This window comes from Grus americana, chromosome 27 (genome assembly GCF_028858705.1).
Source record: "Grus americana isolate bGruAme1 chromosome 27, bGruAme1.mat, whole genome shotgun sequence".
Lineage (NCBI taxonomy): Eukaryota > Metazoa > Chordata > Aves > Gruiformes > Gruidae > Grus > Grus americana.
In genome coordinates, this window is record NC_072878.1 from 1,697,021 (window position 1) to 1,718,839 (window position 21,819).

Consider the following 21,819-nt stretch of genomic DNA (forward strand, 5'->3'; position numbering starts at 1 on the left):
AGAAACGCTGTATATCGGAGATCTGATGGCGCTAACAATAGAGAGAAGCTACCTCCTGTAGCTGTGCCATCGGTGTCATCAGACATCTGTCCAGTGTCTGGAGCCCATGACCTGCCTTCCTGGTCTGTGATGGGGGGTGTCCCCAACAAGGGTGTGGGGCTGGGGGTCCAGGAAGGCACATGGGCCCAGCATGGGGCTCTGAAATCTCCTGTGAAGCCAGGAGGGCTGAGTCCATGGGGCAGGGAACCACCACCCCTCCCAGAGTGGGGCAGAGGACCCAGGGCTCCAGGCTGCCTCTCCGTGCTCCTCTCCTGCCCCGACAACCCGTTGTGCGATGTGGGGGATGGTGCTCACTGGAGCCCTGGTAAGAACCTGTTTCCTGCTGTGCCTCCAAAGCACCACGTGCCCCAAGGGCTGTCACCGTCTATCCCTTGCCTCTCCCAGCCTCCTGGAGGGACACTCCAGTTTGCCCTAATCTGCCCTTATCTGGGGTCACGTGGTGGGTGGGAAGGGGATCTCCTTTGCAGAGACACCCCAGGCGTCCAGGCTCCCTCAGCCACTCTGCTCATGGCGGTGGTGCAGCCAGAGAGGACCCGGGGCACTGGCAGAGGAGAGGGGACATAGAGACTCGGACACACAGACACACACGAGAGCATAGCTTTGCTGAAGGGGTTTATTGATCATTAGAAGGAAATGGCCCAGGGCTCCCAGGGGGTAGGGGGGGGTCATCCAGGGATGATCATCTCCTCATGCCTCTGGAGGGGAAGGACAGGACAGGGCTGTCACCACCAGTTCCAGTCCTGAAAGACAGAGCCCAGAATGTGACCCCCAGTGTCAGCTGGGACAATGAGAGGGGCCTTGCCCCCACCATCTCTGTCTGCAGAGACCTGGGGAAGGAGAAGGGAATTGGAGCCCCCAATACACCCAGGACAGCACTTGGCTCTCCTGAGATCAATATGGCACCCAGAGGGATGCCCCTAAATCCCCCAGAGCCCTACTCAGCCCTCACAGTGGGCCTGGGCGTCTGTATGGCACCAGAGCCCCTACCTGATCTGCACGGTGACCCTCTGGGTCTGTAGAGCCCCACTAGGTAGAAGGAAAGGCAGGGGGGCAGCTGTGTCCAGCCTACCCTGGGGCATGGGTCATGGACAGTCCCCTCTGTTTCCCTCTCCCATACCCACATTCTGCCCACCCCAAAGGGCTCAGGCATCCCCCGGGGCCCAGGATCCTTTGTGGGGCTGGAGACACCATGACATCAACACTAGACATCAACAGAGGCAACCAGGCGTTTCTGGCGCAAAAGCCTCTCCAACACGTCAGCCAGACGGGGCTGGGGAGAAAGGGAGGGTTAGGGACACGCTTGGTTGCACTGGGGTGTACTGGGAGGCAGGGGAAAGCAATGGGGTCCTTGGGGAAGGTGCCTCTGGGGAAAAATGGGGTACAGGAGTTTGTGTGGTGGTGCCCAGGAAGCAGTGGGGGCCCTGGGGAAGGGCACCTCTCTGGGAAAACACTGGGGTGCAGGGGTGTTCTCTGGGGTGCACTGGGGTGTACTGGGGCACACTGGGATGCCCTGCAGTGTCGTGGCCATGGAGGGGAGAGTCTGGGGCCAGCAGAACTCATGGTACCCACCTCAGCCCTCTTCACTTGCCCGTCTTTGACTAACCCCACCTGCAGAGAGACCATGAGACCTCACTGGTCACTGGCATGTCCCCGGTCCCAGCAAGGGATGGGATGACCAAGGTGCCCTCCACTTCCCCAGACTGGAGACCCTCCAAGTCCACCCCACTACTTACATCCAGGCTATTACTTCCGCTTCCATCCAAGAGAACCTAGGGAAGACAAGCAAAGGGGTGGTCTGAATTGGACCTTGGTGGGGCTGTGGGTGGGACACAGGTGTCCCCAGTCCCCCCAGGGCCCATGGCTTCCACCTGGTCTGAGGAGAAAAATCCCTTCTGCTCCCCCCCCAGGATCATTCCTCCAAGTGTCACCTGGGATACCTGTTCATGCAGGGACCAGGGGTGGGGATGGAGACAAGGATCGCATGGGGAATTCAGGGCATCCAAAGAGAATGGGTGTGTGTGGCAGGGACACAACCCAATACAGGGCTCTGGGGTGAATTAGTGGACCCCAAGGGACTGGGCTGGGGGTGTTGAATGGACAGGACTGCGTGGGATACAAGTGAGGGGTAAAGGAATTGAAGTGGAGGGGATTTGGGGACTTCAAGAGAGGTGGTTGGTGGGGACAGAAGGAAGAGGATTGCAGAGGACAGAAACAAGGGGATTGGGAGAGTGTTTGGAAGTGGGGGTTGAAGGAAGGGCATCTGGGGACACTACTGCAGTGGAAAGGCAAAGGACTGAGGGGAAAGACCAAAAGAAAGGCATTGGGAATGATCAAAGGGAGGGCATTTGGGCACTGTAGGTAAGACACAGAGGAGATCCTGGAGAGGAGATGTCTGAGGGGACCAAAAGGATGAGATGGGGAGGCCCAAAGGGAGAGATGTGTGGCCACCAAGACAAGAAACTAGTGGGGGCCCTCACAGGAGTTTGTGGTGGACCTTCCCAGGAGGGGGCAGGTCCAACCACTCACTGAGGAACTCAGGCTCTGGGCACAAGAAGATGAATTGTGGAGGGAACAGGCAGAATTGTGGGAGGGAGAAAGCTGTCTTGGCTGGGGCTGGAGGTGCAGGGGAGCCTGGAGGAGCTCCTTGCTTGGGAAGGGGAGAGGCCAAGTCAAGGGGTTTTGGGCTCTCCACTACAATTTCGTGCTGCAGGAGAGCTGATGTCCTGCAGCCATGACCCATCCCCAGCATTGAGACCCTCCCCGTGGCATTGGGGACTCACCTGAGCATCTCCCGGGGTGCACAGCAGGATGGTGAAGAGCAGGGCCACGCTGAGCACTGCAACCTTCATCTTCCTCTGCAGTGTGGTGAGTCCTGGGTGAAGCTGGAGAAGGTGAGGGGCAGATTTATCCCTCCCAGGACTCCTCCTTGCCCCTCCCCAACCTGAGAGCTCCCGGGGCAAAGCCAGACTTGGCCGAGACACCAGGCTTGGCAGAGACACCAGCCCTGGCAACCAGCCCAGCCTGGCACAGAGTCACCCCTGCCTCCGGCTCTGATCCAGCCCCTTTCCTCAGCATCAGTCCAGCTTCCGGCATGGGGCAGGTGCACAGGGAAGGGCCCAGGCATCTGCGGGTGGCGAGCGGGGTAGGCAGTGCACCTCTGACAGCCTTATGGCGACAACCCACTGCTCTAACACAAAACCTTCCTCCCACAGCTCTCCAAAGCCGGATCCCCCATCTCCCAGTGCCCCTCACCTCCCAGCACTGCCATCTCCCAGTGCTCCTCACCTTTCAGGCCAGTCGTTCCCTCCAGGACTCCCCCAGAGATGACGCCAGCCTCAAACCAGGGGTCTCTAAGCAGGATTGTCTCTGACCCCTCTCCAGCCCCTTGGGTAAAATGGGGGCTGGGACTGATCCCTCTTCTTGGGGCATCGTGGACTCCAGAATTAGGGAACGCTGGGAGGTGAGAGGACAACTGGGGACATGGGCAATGGGCACAGCCAGGTGACTGGGATCTTCAGTTGCTGGAGGCAATGGGCAGCACTGATGAATGTTGGGCACTGGGAGACGATGGCTCAGTTCGGGGGCAGTGCTGGGGTGGTCGCAGTGCCCAGCTCCAGCCCCCCCACCATTTCCCTTGCACTGCAGGCCCCAAACTAGGCCAGTCCCCAGGCACGGCCTCCCCGGAGCAGAGGCCAGAGGGGAATATCCCCTGCCCTGGCCCTCCCCCTGCCACTGCCTGGGGCCACCATGCCCTGCCAGACAACATGGGTCCCACTCTGCAGAGCTGCCCCCAGACAGTGGGTCCCTGTGACCCCGTTCCCAAGAAGGCTCTGGCTCCAGCCATGGCCCTGGCTGGGACTTGGTTGCAGCTCACCAAAGGCCCTTGTCCCCATGAAGTGTCCCTTCAATGCCCTTGTCCTTGACCCAGGCCAGCGCTGTCCCTGAGCAGGATGTGGCCATCCAGAGGGACACGATGAAGTGCGCACTTGTGTCCAGGCAGTGACTCGGAGCTAATCACGGAGACAGAGCTCCCCTGGCAAGAGGAGGGATGTTTGTCCCCACAGCATCTCTGATAAGCCGTGTTTGCCCTGGGCCCGTGGGACAAGGAACCCTTTCAGCAATCGTGGTGCTTCACGAGAGTGCCTGATCGGGGGGAGTCTGGGGGGTTAAAGCAGCCTGGACACCTGGGCTCCCTCCAGCCCTGGCAGCGGGCAGAGCCCACAGAGGAGGGTAGTGCTGAGGGACCGGGGAAGAGCAGGTCCTGGGGCACCCTGCACGCCTGGGTCGCCCCTGGGGACAGGCTGGAGCCCAGAGGTGGGGGCAGTCCCGGGGGAGCAGCCTGACAGCCGGGGTGTCACTGTCCTTCGAGAAAGCCTGGTGGCAGGGGAGTCCTGCAGGAGTGGAGCTTAGAGCAGCCTGGGTGATGGAGCTGTCTCCCCAGGGGCACTGTGTCCCTTTCCCTCTGCCCCCCTGCCTGCCCTGCAGCTATCCCTGGCTTTCCAGGGGGGGTTCCTTCACAGCACCCCTGACCCAGACATCACCATCCTGGGGGCCCTGGGCAGCATCCTCTCACCAGTGTGGGGCAGGAGCACTGTGGCATTGTACGCAAGTGGTTCAGCTCTGCCCTCTGAGTGGGGAGAGCTGCTGGGGGAAGCTGCTGGCCTGGCTCGCACAAGCCAAGCAAGACCTTCTCCAGCAATCCGGCATCGATGCACCCATTCCTTCCAGTCGTGACACTCACACCATCTGCCATCACTGTTCTCTTCAAGGATGCACGTGCCCCAAAGAGCAGAGGGAATAGCTGGCACCTCTGTTAGCAGGGACATACTCATAATGAAGACGGGCATATTCCGGATCAACGAGCTCAGGCACCCCTGTTTTGCCTCCCCGTAGATGCCCACAGCTATCAGAAGAGATAGATAACAGGACAGATAGTTATTTATTTATTTATTTATTTCTGCATGATGAGAAGACCAGCATTTTTACTGGTGGTGTGAGCTAGCACTGGCAGGAGATAGGGCCAGTAAGGTCTCAGTCAGGAGATGCAGCATGTATTTACTTGTCTCTACCCTCGGTAGCTGAGGGTCAGAAGTAACCATGTGTAATGACCAGCAAATCCACTAGCCGCACTCAGCAACAGCAGCATTGAATGCACTGGACTCCTTGCCTGTACTGAGTCCATGGGACATCACCATTATGATAGCAGATCCACGAATCCTTTGTCAGGCTGGCATGTTCCTCTGTAAGGTCATCCTCTGTTTGTTATGTGCCACAGTAATTCAAGCGACCACGCTGTGCTTCCCCATCACCATTCACTTCCCAAACCATCCAGCAGTCCATGTCACATGTCTGAAACGGAAATAGTGCTCTCTTTTAGTCCTCAGGCTATGAGGGTCTGAGGATAGTTCATTCTTATGAGGCACAAGGTGGGAATCAAAGGCTGGTGGTAAAAATCTGGTTTAGGTTTTGAAGGCAGTGGGGGGTTTGCCCGAGTTTCAGTGAAACCAGGGTGTCACTGGTTTTGTTCCCATGATGATACGGGCTGCTGTCGCGGCTTCAAAGAAATAAAAATAGACTGAGAAGTGGTTCACGAGAACTGTACATGGCTTGGATTCTTCACTGATGTTATATGTCATTTTTAAGGGTTATGGATATGGCTGTATCTTTACGGGGCACTAACTATAAATAAGAGACCTGTTGTGGATCAGTTGTGAAAAGACTGAAGGCCACTTATTGGAATATTTGCTTTGGAAATTGCCCAAAGAGCAGGCAGTCACCTGGAAGATGTTCATTTTGACTGCTTAAATTTTTTAAAAACTTTTTTTTAAAAAAATGTTTTTTAAACTTTTTGACTTGTTTAAATATGCTGTGACGTGATTTGTATTCTGAAGTTATTTTGGAAAGAATTGATGAATTGTACGCACTGTCATAATTGAGGAATATTGACTTAGCAGAGGTCAAGGGTGCCTTTGAGGCAAGTGCCAATCAGGCAGATGGCATTTGATAGCCACTTAACATATGCCAACACCCTGGTGATAAAGAGCTGGACAGAGGCAGAGGCACCAACTGTGGATGGATTGGCCAGCACCCTCCAGGAACTGAAAGAGAATCTCGCTTCCTCCCTATGGGCCTGCTTCTCAGCTGTGGAGAAACTGTCCTAGCAATTGTCCCTGCATTTAAAAATGGATGTCTTCCTCTCTCACAAACACCAAGGTTTCAATTTAAGAGTCAGCCTTTTTCTGTTCAAGGGACAGGGTAGCATTGGCACACACCACATGTCACCCTGTGGTTCTATCTGTGTGACCAGGGGGAGGGCATGAGGATGTGGGATGGTGAACCTACCTGGAGACTAGAAGCTTGGGTACTGGAACTGCCAGACAAAGAACCAGCCAAAAGGCATCCACCCAGGGAAACTACTGCTCCAGGTTCTGTTGGGCAGAGTAGAAAGGCTGATCTTACTTTCAGCGCCGATGAAGGGACTTCTGCTTTGCAGTGACAAAACCCAAGGAATGAATACGCTGACCAGGAATAAAGGGGCCCTGTCTCCAGCAGGGCAGAGGAAAGGGACAACGGAGTTTACTGGGCCGTGTGGGATGGATGGCCTGACACATTGTGTTGGGTTTGCATGGCAAGGTTTTGGTAGCGGGGGGGCTACAGGGGTGGCTTCTGTGAGAAGCTGCTAGAAGCTTCCCCTGTGTCTGATAGAGCCAATGCCAGCCGGCTCCAAGACGGACCCGCCGCTGGCCAAGGCCAAGCCAATCAGCGCCTCTGTGATAACATAGTTAGGAAGAAGAAAAACACTTAGAGAGAGAGCTTTTGCAGCTGGAGAGAGGAGTGAGAAGATGTAAGAAACTCTGCAGACACCAAGGTCAGTGCAGATGGAGGGGGAGGAGGAGCTCCAGGCGCCGGAGCAGAGATCCCCCTGCAGCCCGTGGTGAAGACCATGGTGAAGCAGGCTGTCCCCCTGCAGCCCATGGAGGAAGGATGAGGGGGTGTAGAGATTCCACCTGCAGCCCGTGGAGGACCCCATGCCGGAGCAGGTGGAGGCACCTGAAGGAGGCTGTGGCCTGTGGGAAGCCCACGCTGGAGCAAGTTCCAGGCCGGACCGGTGGACCCGTGAAGAGGGGAGCCCACGCCAGGGCAGGTTTGCTGGCAGGACTTGTGACCCCGTGGGGGACCCCATGCTGGAGCAGTTTGCTCCTGAAGGTCTGCACCCCGTGAGAGGGACTCCATGCTGGAGCAGGGGAACGATGAGAGGAGTCCTCCCCCTGAGGATGAAGGAGCGGCAGAAACACCGTGAGATGAACTGACCATAACCCCCATTCCCTGTCCCCCTGTGCCGCTGAGGGGGGGAAGGTTGAAGCCGGGAGTGAAGTTGAGCCCAGGAAGATGGGAGGGGTGGGGGGAAGTGTTTTAAGAGTTGATTTTATTTCTCATTACTCTACTCTGTTTTGCCTAGTAATAAATTAGATGAATTCCCTCTCAAAGTTTGGTCTGTTTTGCTCGTGACAACAATTAGTGAGTGATCTCTCCCTGTCCTTATCTCGACCTACAAGCATATCGTTATGCCTTTTCTCCCCTGTTTGGTGAATGAGGGGAGTGAGAGAGCGGCTCTGGTGGGCACCTGGCCCCCAGCCAGGGTCAACCCACCACACCATGACACAAGCTGACCTCATGAGTCGGAGAAATGCATTCACAGGGAACACTCCCACACTGCCCTGATGGCTGAAGGCAACTCCCTGAACTGGAATTGTGTAAACTTACCCGTTGTCTCTCAGCGCATGCCAGAGAAAAGGCTTGCAGCTTTGTAAAGCTAAGAATAAGTGACAAAACCCAGAACAAATCCACCTCAGTTAACTTCTTGTATAAAATTAGGATCTGTCAGAACAGAAATATGTTGGAGCTGTTCACTGTGGTGGACAAATCGTAGCAGGACTTGGCAAAATATTAACCTGCAACGGACTTCTCATTTCAACAGAAGGCTGATGGATGAATAGGTAGCATGCCATGTGTGCTCCGTTCTCTCTTAACAGCCCTTCTTGGTATATGCCTGGCAGTCTGCTACACTTGAGAGAGAAATAAGATTTTCATTCATTTCTCTTAAATTCCAAAAGGGGGACAGATTCTTTTGGACATAATCACTCTTTCGGTAAAACTCTCCAAGTGCCATTTTCCTCACCTTTGAAGTTGGGAGATCCAATTTTCAGTAATACATGCAGGCAACTGAGAAATATCTAGTGTTGACTAAAAGAATTGGATATTAGTAATATCCAATAGATCTAACAGACATTGTCCTTGATGTCACTCTCCAGTTATCGCCTCTGTCGGGAGAATGGGGCAGTGAAAGGCAGATGGTGGCCTTCTGTGCACTGGAAAGATCTCGAATGCTAGCAAGCTCTAAAAGCCATTCTTGTTTTGTGCAAACTTTCTCAAGCGCAGGTTGTACAATGCAATAGGGAAAAGATGTAGGAAGTTGCTTGTTTTGATTTAGATATAATGCAAAGCTATTAAACATAGGCTTTCCTATGTGCTGTGGAACTGCTAGGAGAGGCTATGTGACAATGTGGTTTCTTGGCATTGTCTTTAAGAAAGCAGAAAATGCAGGAAGCGTTAACATTGATTTCACGTATGCTATACGGTCATTCACAGGCAGAGGTAAGCCTGTATTTTCCTCTAGGCTTGTAGGCTTTCATTTTTTTTATTCTCATGGAAGTAGCTTCGCACAGTGAGTTGTGCTTCCCTCTGGTATTAGCTCTCAGCTCTTTCTACAGAGAGCAACAGAGAGAAGATGAGCTTTAAAAACAGACTATTTTGACACTTTGTCAAAGGAAGTCCATCTGGAACCAAAAGTGTGTGTGTACTACAGTCATACACCATATACCCTATTGTGAAGTAACAGTTCTGCAGCTCATAGTAAACACACTCACGAAGGAGCTGTGTTTCATGAAGTGGACAGTCCGATGTGAAGCCAGGAGATGTCCATGTACTGCCTGTAGATACGCTTGTCCAAAACGGTTGTCAGTTGCTGCACTTTGCAAGTGGGAATTAACTGGATCAGGCTCTAAAGGAAGTTGGTGTTGCCTGTTGACAGTATTTTTGCAGAAAGAGTTCTGAACGGTGGTCTCCTTTAAACGTTGGTTTGCACTGAGGAAGAGTTTATCCATGGTACCCGCCTGAGCTGTGCTCACACAACATGAGTAAATGCAGGAAGACCCAACCTTTTTAGCTCGTGCTTTGGCATATGAGAAAAGCCCAGGAAAATGCATCACAACTCTTGCCCGACTTTCAGGCCAGGTGGGGTGACTTCCTCCAACTTGCACTGATATCTGTACTGATGCTTGTCCTGTACAGGACATCCCGTGGCGCTGTGATTCAAAATTATGACAAAAAAAAGAGCTGCAACACTAAATTTCATATTAGTTTACAGGCAGGCTAATAACCTAAGCATACTAAAGGAAGGCATGAAGATTGAGGCAGCTCATGTGAAAAGAAAACATCTGCACCATTTTTTGCCTGCAGAAACCTGACAGAAAAGAAAGAAGGTATAATAAAATATGGCTCGTCTGGCAGTATTTTTTTTTGCTTTTGTAATTACTTGAAGGCATCATTATTTTTTTTAGCTGTTGCATCAGCAAAGCCTGCCAGATGTTATTCAAAATGCTAGTGGGCTTCAGTGCAAAAAGACTTCTTCCGATGGAAGCTGTCTGAACAGTTCCAGAGACACGGACTCCAGAACTCCACCTATTTCTTCTCTGTTCCAAAAGATCCCCAAACTGGACACTCCTACAGCAGAGATAGAAAGCTTAGCACCATAACCTTGGAACTGTGAAGCAGCTGCTTCTAACTGACTCACAAGGTGAGTGAGGTTGAGGATGTCTTGTTGGAATCTCTGTGGATCAGAAGCATGTGGAGGGCTCTAATGGCTTCAGAAACAAAGCTGGCACGTGACAGGAGACAGGTTAAAGAAATCCCTGAAAAAAATGATTTAATGTACATGAGCACATAAGAATGGAGAAAAGCTTGATAAGAAAACTAATATTGGGCAATGCACGTATGGGTAGAGCAGATACATTCACTAAAAGCAGCACGGAGCGCTGGATATACCAAGCTGGAAAACAGCACCAGTACATGGAGACTCACTGAAGAAAATGCTTACGTTTACGTTGGCGGTCTGAAGTTCAGCTCAACAAAGATCTCGTACCAGATTGCCTGCGAGTTTGTGTTGCGTAGTAGAGCTGTGACAATTGAGCTAAGAAGGTAGATGTTTTCTTGTGTGTACTTTCTGGAAATGAAATGTACAGTATTTCACAAACTAGCATGTTATAACTCTAGCATCTGAGTTTTACAGAAATGCTGTATATCGGAGATCTGATGGCGCTAACAATAGAGAGAAGCTACCTCCTGTAGCTGTGCCATCAGTGTCATCAGACATCTGTCCAGTGTCTGGAGCCCATGACCTGCCTTCCTGGTCTGTGATGGGGGGTGTCCCCAACAAGGGTGTGGGGCTGGGGGTCCAGGAAGGCACATGGGCCCAGCATGGGGCTCTGAAATCTCCTGTGAAGCCAGGAGGGCTGAGTCCATGGGGCAGGGAACCACCACCCCTCCCAGAGTGGGGCAGAGGACCCAGGGCTCCAGGCTGCCTCTCCGTGCTCCTCTCCTGCCCTGACACCCCATTGTGCGATGTGGGGGATGGTGCTCACTGGAGCCCTGGTAAGAACCTGTTTCCCGCTGTGCCTCCAAAGCACCACGTGCCCCAAGGGCTGTCACCGTCTGCCCCTTGCCTCTCCCAGCCTCCTGGGGGGACACTCCAGTTTGCCCTAATCTGCCCTGATCGGGGGCCACGTGGTGGGTGGGAAGGGGATCTCCTTTGCAGAGACACCCCAGGCATCCGGGCTCCCTCAGCCGCTCTGCTCATGGCAGTGGTGCAGCCAGAGAGGACCCGGGGCACTGGCAGAGGAGAGGGGACATAGAGACTCGGACATACAGACACACACAAGAGCATAGCTTTGCTGAAGGGGTTTATTGATCATTAGAAGGAAATGGCCCAGGGGTCCCAGGGGGTAGGGGGGGGTCATCCAGGGATGATCATCTCCTCCTGCCTCTGGAGGGGGAGGGCAGGACAGGGATGTCACCACCAGTTCCAGTCCTGAAAGACAGAGCCCAGAACGTGACCCCCAGTGTCAGCTGGAACAATGAGAGGGGTCTTGCCCCCACCATCTCTGTCTGCAGAGACCTGGGGAAGGAGAAGGGAATTGGAGCCCCCAATACACCCAGGACAGCACTTGGCTCTCCTGAGATCAATATGGCACCCAGAGGGATGCCCCTAAATCCCCCAGAGCCCTACTCAGCCCTCACAGTGGGCCTGGGCGTCTGTATGGCACCAGAGCCCCTACCTGATCTGCACGGTGACCCTCTGGGTCTGTAGAGCCCCACTAGGTAGAAGGAAAGGCAGGGGGGCAGCTGTGTCCAGCCTACCCTGGGGCATGGGTCATGGACAGTCCCCTCTGTTTCCCTCTCCCATACCCACATTCTGCCCACCCCAAAGGGCTCAGGCATCCCCCGGGGCCCAGGATCCTTTGTGGGGCTGGAGACACCATGACATCAACACTAGACATCAACAGAGGCAACCAGGCGTTTCTGGCGCAAAAGCCTCTCCAACACGTCAGCCAGACGGGGCTGGGGAGAAAGGGAGGGTTAGGGACACGCTTGGTTGCACTGGGGTGTACTGGGAGGCAGGGGAAAGCAATGGGGCCCTTGGGGAAGGTGCCTCTGGGGAAAAATGGGGTACAGGAGTTTGTGTGGTGGTGCCCAGGAAGCAGTGGGGGCCCTGGGGAAGGGGCCCACCTGGGTGCGTGGCTGAGTACTGGGGCATCCTGGGGTGTACCAGGTTGTAATGGGATGGATGGGAATGCAGTGGGAACCCTGGGGAAGGGCACCTCTCTGGGAAGACAATAGGGTGCAGGGGTGTTCTCTGGGGTGCACTGGGGCACACTGGGATGCCCTGGAGTGTCGTGGCCATGGAGGGGAGAGTCTGGGGCCAGCAGAACTCATGGTACCCACCTCAGTGCTCCTCACTCGCCCGTCTTTCACTAACCCCACCTGCAGAGAGACCATGAAACCTCACTGGTCACTGGCATGTCCCTGGTCCCAGCAAGGGATGGGAGGACCAAGGTGCCCTCCACTTCCCCAGACTGGAGACCCTCCAAGTCCACCCCACTACTTACATCCAGGCTATTACTTCCACTTCCGTCCAAGAGAACCTAGGGAAGATGAGCAAAGGGGTGGTCTGAATTGGACCTTGGTGGGGCTGTGGGTGGGACACAGGTGTCCCCAGTCCCCCCAGGCCCATGGCTTCCACCTGGTCTGAGGAGAAAAATCCCTTCTGCTCCCCCCCCAGGATCATTCCTCCAAGTGTCACCTGGGATACCTGTTCATGCAGGGACCAGGGGTGGGGATGGAGACAAGGATCGCATGGGGAATTCAGGGCATCCAAAGAGAATGGGTGTGTGTGGCAGGGACACAACCCAATACAGGGCTCTGGGGTGAATTAGTGGACCCCAAGGGACTGGGCTGGGGGTGTTGAATGGACAGGACTGCGTGGGATACAAGTGAGGGGTAAAGGAATTGAAGTGGAGGGGATTTGGGGACTTCAAGAGAGGTGGTTGGTGGGGACAGAAGGAAGAGGATTGCAGAGGACAGAAACAAGGGGATTGGGAGAGTGTTTGGAAGTGGGGGTTGAAGGAAGGGCATCTGGGGACACTACTGCAGTGGAAAGGCAAAGGACTGAGGGGAAAGACCAAAAGAAAGGCATTGGGAATGATCAAAGGGAGGGCATTTGGGCACTGTAGGTAAGACACAGAGGAGATCCTGGAGAGGAGATGTCTGAGGGGACCAAAAGGATGAGATGGGGAGGCCCAAAGGGAGAGATGTGTGGCCACCAAGACAAGAAACTAGCAGGGGCCCTCACAGGAGTTTGTGGTGGACCCTCCCAGGAGGGGGCAGGTCCAACCACTCACTGAGGAACTCAGGCTCTGGGCACAAGAAGATGAATTGTGGAGGGAACAGGCAGAATTGTGGGAGGGAGAAAGCTGTCTTGGCTGGGGCTGGAGGTGCAGGGGAGCCTGGAGGAGCTCCTTGCTTGGGAAGGGGAGAGGCCAAGTCAAGGGGTTTTGGGCTCTCCACTACAATTTCGTGCTGCAGGAGAGCTGATGTCCTGCAGCCGTGACCCATCCCCAGCCTTGAGACCCTCCCCGTGGCATTGGGGACTCACCTGAGCATCTCCCGGGGTGCACAGCAGGATGGTGAAGAGCAGGGCCACGCTGAGCACTGCAACCTTCATCTTCCTCTGCAGTGTGGTGAGTCCTGGGTGAAGCTGGAGAAGGTGAGGGGCAGATTTATCCCTCCCAGGACTCCTCCTTGCCCCTCCCCAACCTGAGAGCTCCCGGGGCAAAGCCAGACTTGGCCAAGACACCAGGCTTGGCAGAGACACCAGCCCTGGCAACCAGCCCAGCCTGGCACAGAGTCACCCCTGCCTCCGGCTCTGATCCAGCCCCTTTCCTCAGCATCAGTCCAGCTTCCGGCATGGGGCAGGTGCACAGGGAAGGGCCCAGGCATCTGCGGGTGGTGAGGGGGGGGTGGGCAGTGCGCCTCTGACAGCCTTACGGTGACAACCCACTGCTCTAACACAAAACCTTCCTCCCACAGCTCTCCAAAGCCAGATCCCCCATCTCCCAGTGCCCCTCACCTCCCAGCACTGCCATCTCCCCGTGCTCCTCACCTTTCAGGCCAGTCGTTCCCTCCAGGACTCCCCCAGAGATGACGCCAGCCTCAAACCAGGGGTCTCTAAGCAGGATTGTCTCTGACCCCTCTCCAGCCCCCTGGGTAAAATGGGGGCTGGGACTGATCCCTCTTCTTGGGGCATCGTGGACTCCAGGATTAGGGAACGCTGGGAGGTGAGAGGACAACTGGGGACATGGGCAGTGGGCACAGCCAGGTGACTGGGATCTTCAGTTGCTGGAGGCAATGGGCAGCACTGATGAATGTTGGGCACCGGGAGATGATGGCTCAGTTCGGGGGCAGTGCTGAGGTGGTCGCAGTGCCCAGCTCCAGCCCCCCCGCCATTTCCCTTGTACTGCAGGCCCCAAACTGGGCCAGTCCCCAGGCACGGCCTCCCCGGAGCAGAGGCCAGAGGGGAATATCCCCTGCCCTGGCCCTCCCCCTGCCACTGCCTGGGGCCACCATGCCCTGCCAGACAACATGGGTCCCACTCTGCAGAGCTGCCCCCAGACAGTGGGTCCCTGTGACCCTGTTCCCAAGAAGGCTCTGGCTCCAGCCCTGGCCCTGGCTGGGACTTGGTCGCAGCTCACCAAAGGCCCTTGTCCCCATGAAGTGTCCCTTCAATGCCCTTGTCCTTGACCCAGGCCAGCGCTGTCCCTGAGCAGGATGTGGCCATCCAGAGGGACACGATGAAGTGCGCACTTGTGTCCAGGCAGTGACTCGGAGCTAATCACGGAGACAGAGCTCCCCTGGCAAGAGGAGGGATGTTTGTCCCCACAGCATCTCTGATAAGCCGTGTTTGCCCTGGGCCCGTGGGACAAGGAACCCTTTCAGCAATCGTGGTGCTTCACGAGAGTGCCTGATCGGGGGGAGTCTGGGGGGGTAAAGCAGCCTGGACACCTGGGCTCCCTCCAGCCCTGGCAGTGGGCAGAGCCCACAGAGGAGGGCAGTGCTGAGGGACCGGGGAAGAGCAGGTCCTGGGGCACTCTGCACTCCTGGGTCGCCCCTGGGGACAGGCTGGAGCCCAGAGGTGGGGGCAGTCCCAGGGGAGCAGCCTGACAGCCGGGGTGTCACTGTCCTTCGGGAAAGCCTGGTGGCAGGGGAGTCCTGCAGGAGTGGAGCTTAGAGCAGCCTGGGTGATGGAGCTGTCTCCCCAGGGGCACTGTGTCCCTTTCCCTCTGCCCCCCTGCCTGCCCTGCAGCTCTCCCTGGCTTTCCAGGGGGGGTTCCTTCACAGCACCCCTGACCCAGACATCACCATCCTGGGGGCCCTGGGCAGCATCCTCTCACCAGTGTGGGGCAGGAGCACTGTGGCATTGTACGCAAGTGGTTCAGCTCTGCCCTCTGAGTGGGGAGAGCTGCTGGGGGAAGCTGCTGGCCTGGCTCGCACAAGCCAAGAAAGACCTTCTCCAGCAATCCGGCATCGATGCACCCATTCCTTCCAGTCGTGACACTCACACCATCTGCCATCACTGTTCTCTTCAAGGATGCACGTACCCCAAAGAGCAGAGGGAATAGCTGGCACCTCTGTTAGCAGGGACATACTCATAATGAAGACGGGCATATTCCGGATCAACGAGCTCAGGCACCCCTGTTTTGCCTCCCCGTAGATGCCCACAGCTATCAGAAGAGATAGATAACAGGACAGATAGTTATTTATTTATTTATTTATTTCTGCATGATGAGAAGACCAGCATTTTTACTGGTGGTGTGAGCTAGCACTGGCAGGAGATAGGGCCAGTAAGGTCTCGGCCAGGAGATGCAGCGTGTATTTACTTGTCTCTTTCGGTAGCTGAGGGTCAGAAGTAACCATGTGTAATGACCAGCAAATCCACTAGCCGCACTCAGCAACAGCAGCATTGAATGCACTGGACTCCTTGCCTGTACTGAGTCCATGGGACATCACCATTATGATAGCAGATCCACGAATCCTTTGTCAGGCTGGCATGTTCCTCTGTAAGGTCATCCTCTGTTTGTTATGTGCCACAGTAATTCAAGCGACCACGCTGTGCTTCCCCATCACCATTCACTTCCCAAACCATCCAGCAGTCCATGTCACATGTCTGACACTGAAATAGTGCTCTGTTTTAGTCCTCTGGCTATGAGGGTCTGAGGATAGTTCATTCTTATGAGGCACAAGGTGGGAATCAAAGGCTGGTGGTAAAAATCTGGTTTAGGTTTTGAAGGCAGTGGGGGGTTTGCCCGAGTTTCAGTGAAACCAAGGTGTCACTGGTTTTGTTCCCATGATGATACGGGCTGCTGTCACAGCTTCAAAGAAATAAAAATAGACTGAGAAGTGGTTCACTAGAACTGTACCTGGCTCAGATTCTTCACTGACGTTATATGTCATTTTTAAGGATTATGGATATGGCTGTGTCTTTACGGGACACTGACTATAAATAAGAGACCTGTTGTGGATCAGTTGTGAAAAGACTGAAGGCCACTTATTGGAATATTTGCTTTGGAAATTGCCCAAAGAGCAGGCAGTCACCTGGAAGATGTTCATTTTGACTGCTTAAATTTTTTAAAAACTTTTTTTTAAAAAAATGTTTTTTAAACTTTTTGACTTGTTTAAATATGCTGTGACGTGATTTGTATTCTGAAGTTATTTTGGAAGGAACTGATGAATTGTACGCACTGTCATAATTGAGGAATATTGACTTAGCAGAGGTCAAGGGTGCCTTTGAGGTAAGTGCCAATCAGGCGGATGGCATTTGATAGCCACTTAACATATGCCAACACCCCGGCGATAAAGAGCTGGACAGAGGCAGAGGCACCAACTGTGGATGGATTGGCCAGCACCCTCCAGGAACTGAAAGAGAATCTCGCTTCCTCCCTATGGGCCTGCTTCTCAGCTGTGGTGAAACTGTCCTAGCAATTGTCCCTGCATTTAAAAGCAGATGCTCTCCTCTCTCATAGACACCAAGGTTTCACCTATTAAGACTCAGCCTTTTTCTGATCAGAGGACAAGGTACTGGTGGCACACACCACGTGCCATCCTGCGGTTCCATCTGTGTGACCAGGGGGAGGGCATGAGGATGTGGGATGGTGAACCTACCTGGAGACTAGAAGCTTGGGTACTGGAACTGCCAGACAAAGAACCAGCCAAAAGGCATGCACCCAGGGAAACTACTGCTCCAGGTTCTGTTGGGCAGAGTAGAAAGGCTGATCTTACTTTCGACCCCGATGAAGGGACTTCTGCTTTGCAGTGACAAAACCCAAGGAATGAATACGCTGACCAGGAATAAAGGGGCCCTGTCTCCAGCAGGGCAGAAGAAAGGGACAACCGAGTTTACTGGGCCGTGTGGGATGGATGGCCTGACACATCAGCCCCATGGGAGTATAAAGCTCTGGGGACACCGGTGCGCATGTACTCTAATGCCATTAGGTGACAACGGTGCAGAACCCATTTGTATTTCTGGAGTGATGGGAGGATCCCAAGAACTGTCTGTGTTGGAGGCTGAGGAAAGCCTAACTGGGAAAGAGTGGCAAAAGCACCCCGTTGGGACTGGTCCAGAAGCATCCTTGACGTAGACCACCTCCAGAGAGGGTACTTCAAAGACCCAACAGGGTACCAATTGGCTTTTGGTATAGCTGCCTTGAGTACAGAGAAGATGTTTAGCCGTTAGCTTGCCAGTCCCTCAGAGGATCCTTCTGTTGTGGGGTTGCTGCGGGTTCAAGAACAGCAAGTACCATTGGCCATGTGCTGATCCAGACTGCACTGGAAGAGGGTGAAGCTCCTGAGCACCTTCAGTGTATTGATGACATCATTGTGTGGGGCAAGACAGAAAAGGAAGTGTTTGAGAAAGGGAAAAGAGGGATCTAGATTCTTCTGAGAGCTGGTTTTGCCATAAAATAAAGGAAGAGCAAAGGACGTGCACAGAAGGTCCAGGATTTAGGAACAAAATATGAAGATGGGCATTGTTATAGCCCAATGGATGTGATCCATAAAATAACAGGTTTGTTGCCACCTACTAACAAAAAAGAAACACAAGCTTTCCTAGGTGTTGTGGGTTTTTGGAGAAGGCACATTCCAGGTTATATTCTGATCATAAGCCCTCTCTATCAAGTGACCCAGGAGAAGAACAGCTTTGAATGGGTCCTGAGCAGCAACAAGCCTTTGAACAAATTCGACAAGAGATAGTTCGTGTGATAGCCATTGGGCCAGTCTAGACCGGAGGAGAAGTGAAAAACATGCTTTACAGCACAGCCAGGGACCACGGCCCCACCTGAAGCCTCTGGCAGAAAGCACCTGGAGAGACTCAAGGTTGACCCCTGGGTTTTTGGAGCCAGGGATATGGAGGACCCGAGGCCCACTGCAGTCCAACTGAATAAAAGATATTGGCAGCATATGAAGGGCTTTGAGCCACTTCAGAAGGAGTTGGTACTGAAGCACAACCCATCTTGGCACCTCGATTGCCTGCACTGGGCTGGATGTTCAAAGGGAGGGAACCCTCTCTGCATAATGAAACTGATGCTATGTGGAGTAAAGGGGTTGTGCTAATAACACAACAGGCTTGAATAGGAAAACCTCGACTGCTCAGGAATCTTGGAAGTGACCATGGACTGGCCAGAAGGCCAAAACTTTGTAGTGTCGCCAGAAGAGGACGTGACACGTGCTGAAGAGGACACACCACGTCATAAACCACCAGAAAATGAGAAGCAGTATGCCCTGTTTGCAGATGCACCCTCTCACATTATGGGAGCAAATCTGAGGTGGAAGGCTGCTGTATGGAGTCCTCCATGACGACTCGTACAAACTGCTGAAGGAGAAGGTGAATCGAGTCAGTTTGCAGAGGTGAAAGCCATCCAGCTGACTTTAGACATTGCTGAGCGAAAAAATGGCCAGTCCTTTGTCTCTGTACTGACTCATGGACGGTGTGCACACTGAGCTGAGGCAAGAGGAATCCCACCTCCTGTGGGTCTGTGGGGTGCGTGGGGGAGAGCTGAAGCCCACTCCAGTCTCCAGACTACTCACCAGAGAGGAGAGACCTGATGGACACCGCTGAATCCCTGCCCTGCGTGGGGGGAAATGATCCCTGCCTGTCACTGCTGCGGTGTCCTGCCTGGCCATGGGACAGGGAGAGTGGTTAAGGGAGGGGAACATTTCAACCTCTCATAGACCACCATGCCACGGGAGGAAAAATCCCACTTCTGAAATCCATCTCTCCAGTGCTCAGAGAGGGACAGTCAGTGATGACTTCAGTCTGCGTCAGCCTGCGCTCCCCAGGAGAGACCCTGATGCCTTTGAGAAGCTTCAGCCCTGGAGCCCCAGGGACATCTGCAGGGAGTGTGGGAGGGCAGAGAAAGTGTTGCCCTGGGCTGGTCCTCTGCTGCTGAGCTGCTCCAGGCTCCTGGGATGGAGGGAGCTCATGGCAAGTGGGCAGCACTGCAGAGAGACATCTCTGGCCAGGAGCAGCTCCTCTGCAAAGCGCAGCAGGGCTGAGGGCACTGCCTGCAGGCACCGAGGGGAGAGGAGGGAGGAGAAGAGAGGTTAAAGGCAGCCTGGGGTGAGAGGATGCTGAGAGCTGATTCAAAGAGAACTCTTCACAGCCCCCTACGTGGTAAGTCTGTGTCTGCAGGGAAAAGCAGCTGTGATTGCTGGAGGGCTCTCTTCAAGCTGGTACATCCCACAGCCTGTGGGATCTTCTGGGAGGATGTTTGTGTGCAGGAGGAAAATGGCAGAATTTACTTGAAAGGAAGGAGTCTGTGCTTTGAGATGTCTCATCATTGTCAACGGGGTTGGCAGGGGGAGAAGGGACTTTATTTTTGTGCTCTGGAGAAGGCACTGAGAGCCCAGTTCCCATTAGGACTTGTCTGAGCTGCTCCTTAGCCCCTGCACACAGAGGTGCCCCTGAGCAGTGCCCGGCTGCCAGGAGGGGTCTGCAGGGCAGAGCTGAGCACACAGCCGGTGGCATGGGCTCTGTGAGCACAGGCAGGGAGGAGACCTGAGCACAGAGGAACAGCTCCTGGCAGGGACAGCTCCAGGCAGCAGAGACATGGGCAGGGAGCGAGAGGCAGCTGTTCCCAGAAATGCTGTGGAAGGGGGGTTGGGGCACCTCCCTGCCATCCCCTGCAGTGCAGACACCTTCCCCGGAGAAACCCCCTGCTCTGCTCTCCCACCCAGCGGAGCCTCTGCCCTGAAGGTCACCTTCTCGGCAGCCTGACCCCTGAGGAGCGGACATTACCAAATACCCGAGTGCCTCCATCGGCAGCAGCACTGTGGCATTTCTCTGGGTTTCCCCTCCTGTCTCTGCTCCCCTTGATCGTATCACCAGGTTTGCTGGGATGGGGGGGTGGGGTTCAGACGCAGCTCAGAGACCAGCCCTGTGGGTCTTGCCATGCAGATGTGTCCATGGGAATGAAGTGTCCAAGTCCCTGCCTAATGCCTGGGCTGCAGGGGATACAAATGACCCCATTCTTCCTTCTTTAGGACACCCCGTCTTTAGGACATTTGCTTCTTTCCCTGAGGGGTCTTGCTGGGCTGCAGGCTGCCCTCCCCCAGGGCACAGCTCTCCCATGGCATCCCGGTGTTCCCCAGGAGCCCCATGGAGAAGACCCCTCAGTGCTAAGGCCATGAAAACGTTGCTGGGTGGCTGCCTGCAGACAGCTGCAGAGAGCCCTCTGTGTTCCCAGCTGGGAGGGGAGGGCTGAGATCCTGCTCAGGTAGAGTGAGACAGGCTGAGGGGGTTGGAGATGTGCACTTGGGAAATGGATTCCTCTGCTCTCAGCAGTGCCCAGCTCCTTTTGGGGGGAACGTCCGGGTGCGATCAACCTGCAGCTCAAAGAGGTGCCAGCACAGGGCGGCTGAGACCAGGGCTGATGGACTGACCGGCTCTCCTCGCTCATCACTAAGCCTCTTCCTCATAGAAGTCTCCCCTAGCTCTTCACTGACTTTTCCTCCCTGGACAGGTCCTAATGCCCAGAGGAAGCACATGTCCAACAGCAGCTCCATCACTGAGTTCCTCCTCCTGGCATTCGCAGACACACGGGAGCTGCAGCTCTTGCACTTCTGGCTCTTCCTGGGCATCTACCTGGCTGCTCTCCTGGCCAATGGCCTCATCATCACTGCCATAGCCTGCGACCACCACCTCCACACCCCCATGTACTTCTTCCTCCTCAACCTCTCCATCCTCGACCTGGGCTCCATCTCCACCACTGTCCCTAAAGCCATGGCCAATTCCCTCTGGGACACCAGGGCCATCTCCTACACAGGATGTGCTGCACAGGTCTTTTTCTTTTTCTTTATGATCTCAGCAGAGTATTCTATCCTCACAGTCATGTCCTATGACCGCTATGTTGCCATCTGCCAACCCCTGCACTACGGGACCCTCCTGGGCAGCAGAGCTTGTGTCCACATGGCAGCAGCTGCCTGGGGCACTGGGTTTCTCTATGCTGTGCTGCACACGGCCAATACATTTTCTATACCACTCTGCCATGGCAATGCCCTGGACCAGTTCTTCTGTGAAATCCCCCAGATCCTCAAGCTCTCCTGCTCACATTCCTACTTCAGGGAAGTTGTGATTATTGTGGTTAGTGTCTGTGTAGCATTTGGTTGTTTCATTTTCATTGTGCTGTCCTATGTGCAGATCTTCAGGGCTGTGCTGAGGATCCCCTCTGAGCAGGGACGGCACAAAGCCTTTTCCACGTGCCTCCCTCACCTGGCCGTGGTCTCCCTGTTTATCAACACGTCTGCATTTGCCTACATGAAACCCCCCTCCATCTCTTACCCATCCCTGGACCTGGTGGTGGCAGTTCTGTACTCGGTGGTGCCTCCAGCAGTGAACCCCCTCATCTACAGCGTGAGGAACCAGGAGCTCAAGGAGGCCATTAAGAAAGTGATTTCATGGATGTTTTTGAGTCATTATGAACCTTCCATGTCTCTTCAGAAGTGACTCTCAGACTATCTAATAGCAGACCTTTATTTTGTTTGTATTTATCATTATCGTCAGTGTTATCTGTTTGGTTTTTGGTTGTGCTGTGG

At 54.4% G+C, this 21,819-nt stretch overlaps 1 protein-coding gene across 1 annotated transcript; it reads left to right on the plus strand.

Moving 5' to 3' along the window:
• The first annotated feature begins 20,743 nt into the window (after positions 1-20,743).
• On the plus strand, positions 20,744-21,730 carry LOC129196879 (olfactory receptor 14C36-like). The gene has a single exon (XM_054804850.1). It carries the CDS (start codon positions 20,771-20,773, stop codon positions 21,728-21,730), a length of 960 nt encoding a protein of 319 aa, XP_054660825.1. The 5' UTR covers positions 20,744-20,770.
• Positions 21,731-21,819: the final 89 nt, after the last annotated feature.

Bases quoted from the DNA above. Each gene is read 5' to 3' on its own strand.
- LOC129196879 (XM_054804850.1), top strand. From the start codon at position 20,771: ATGTCCAACAGCAGCTCCATCACTGAGTTCCTCCTCCTGGCATTCGCA.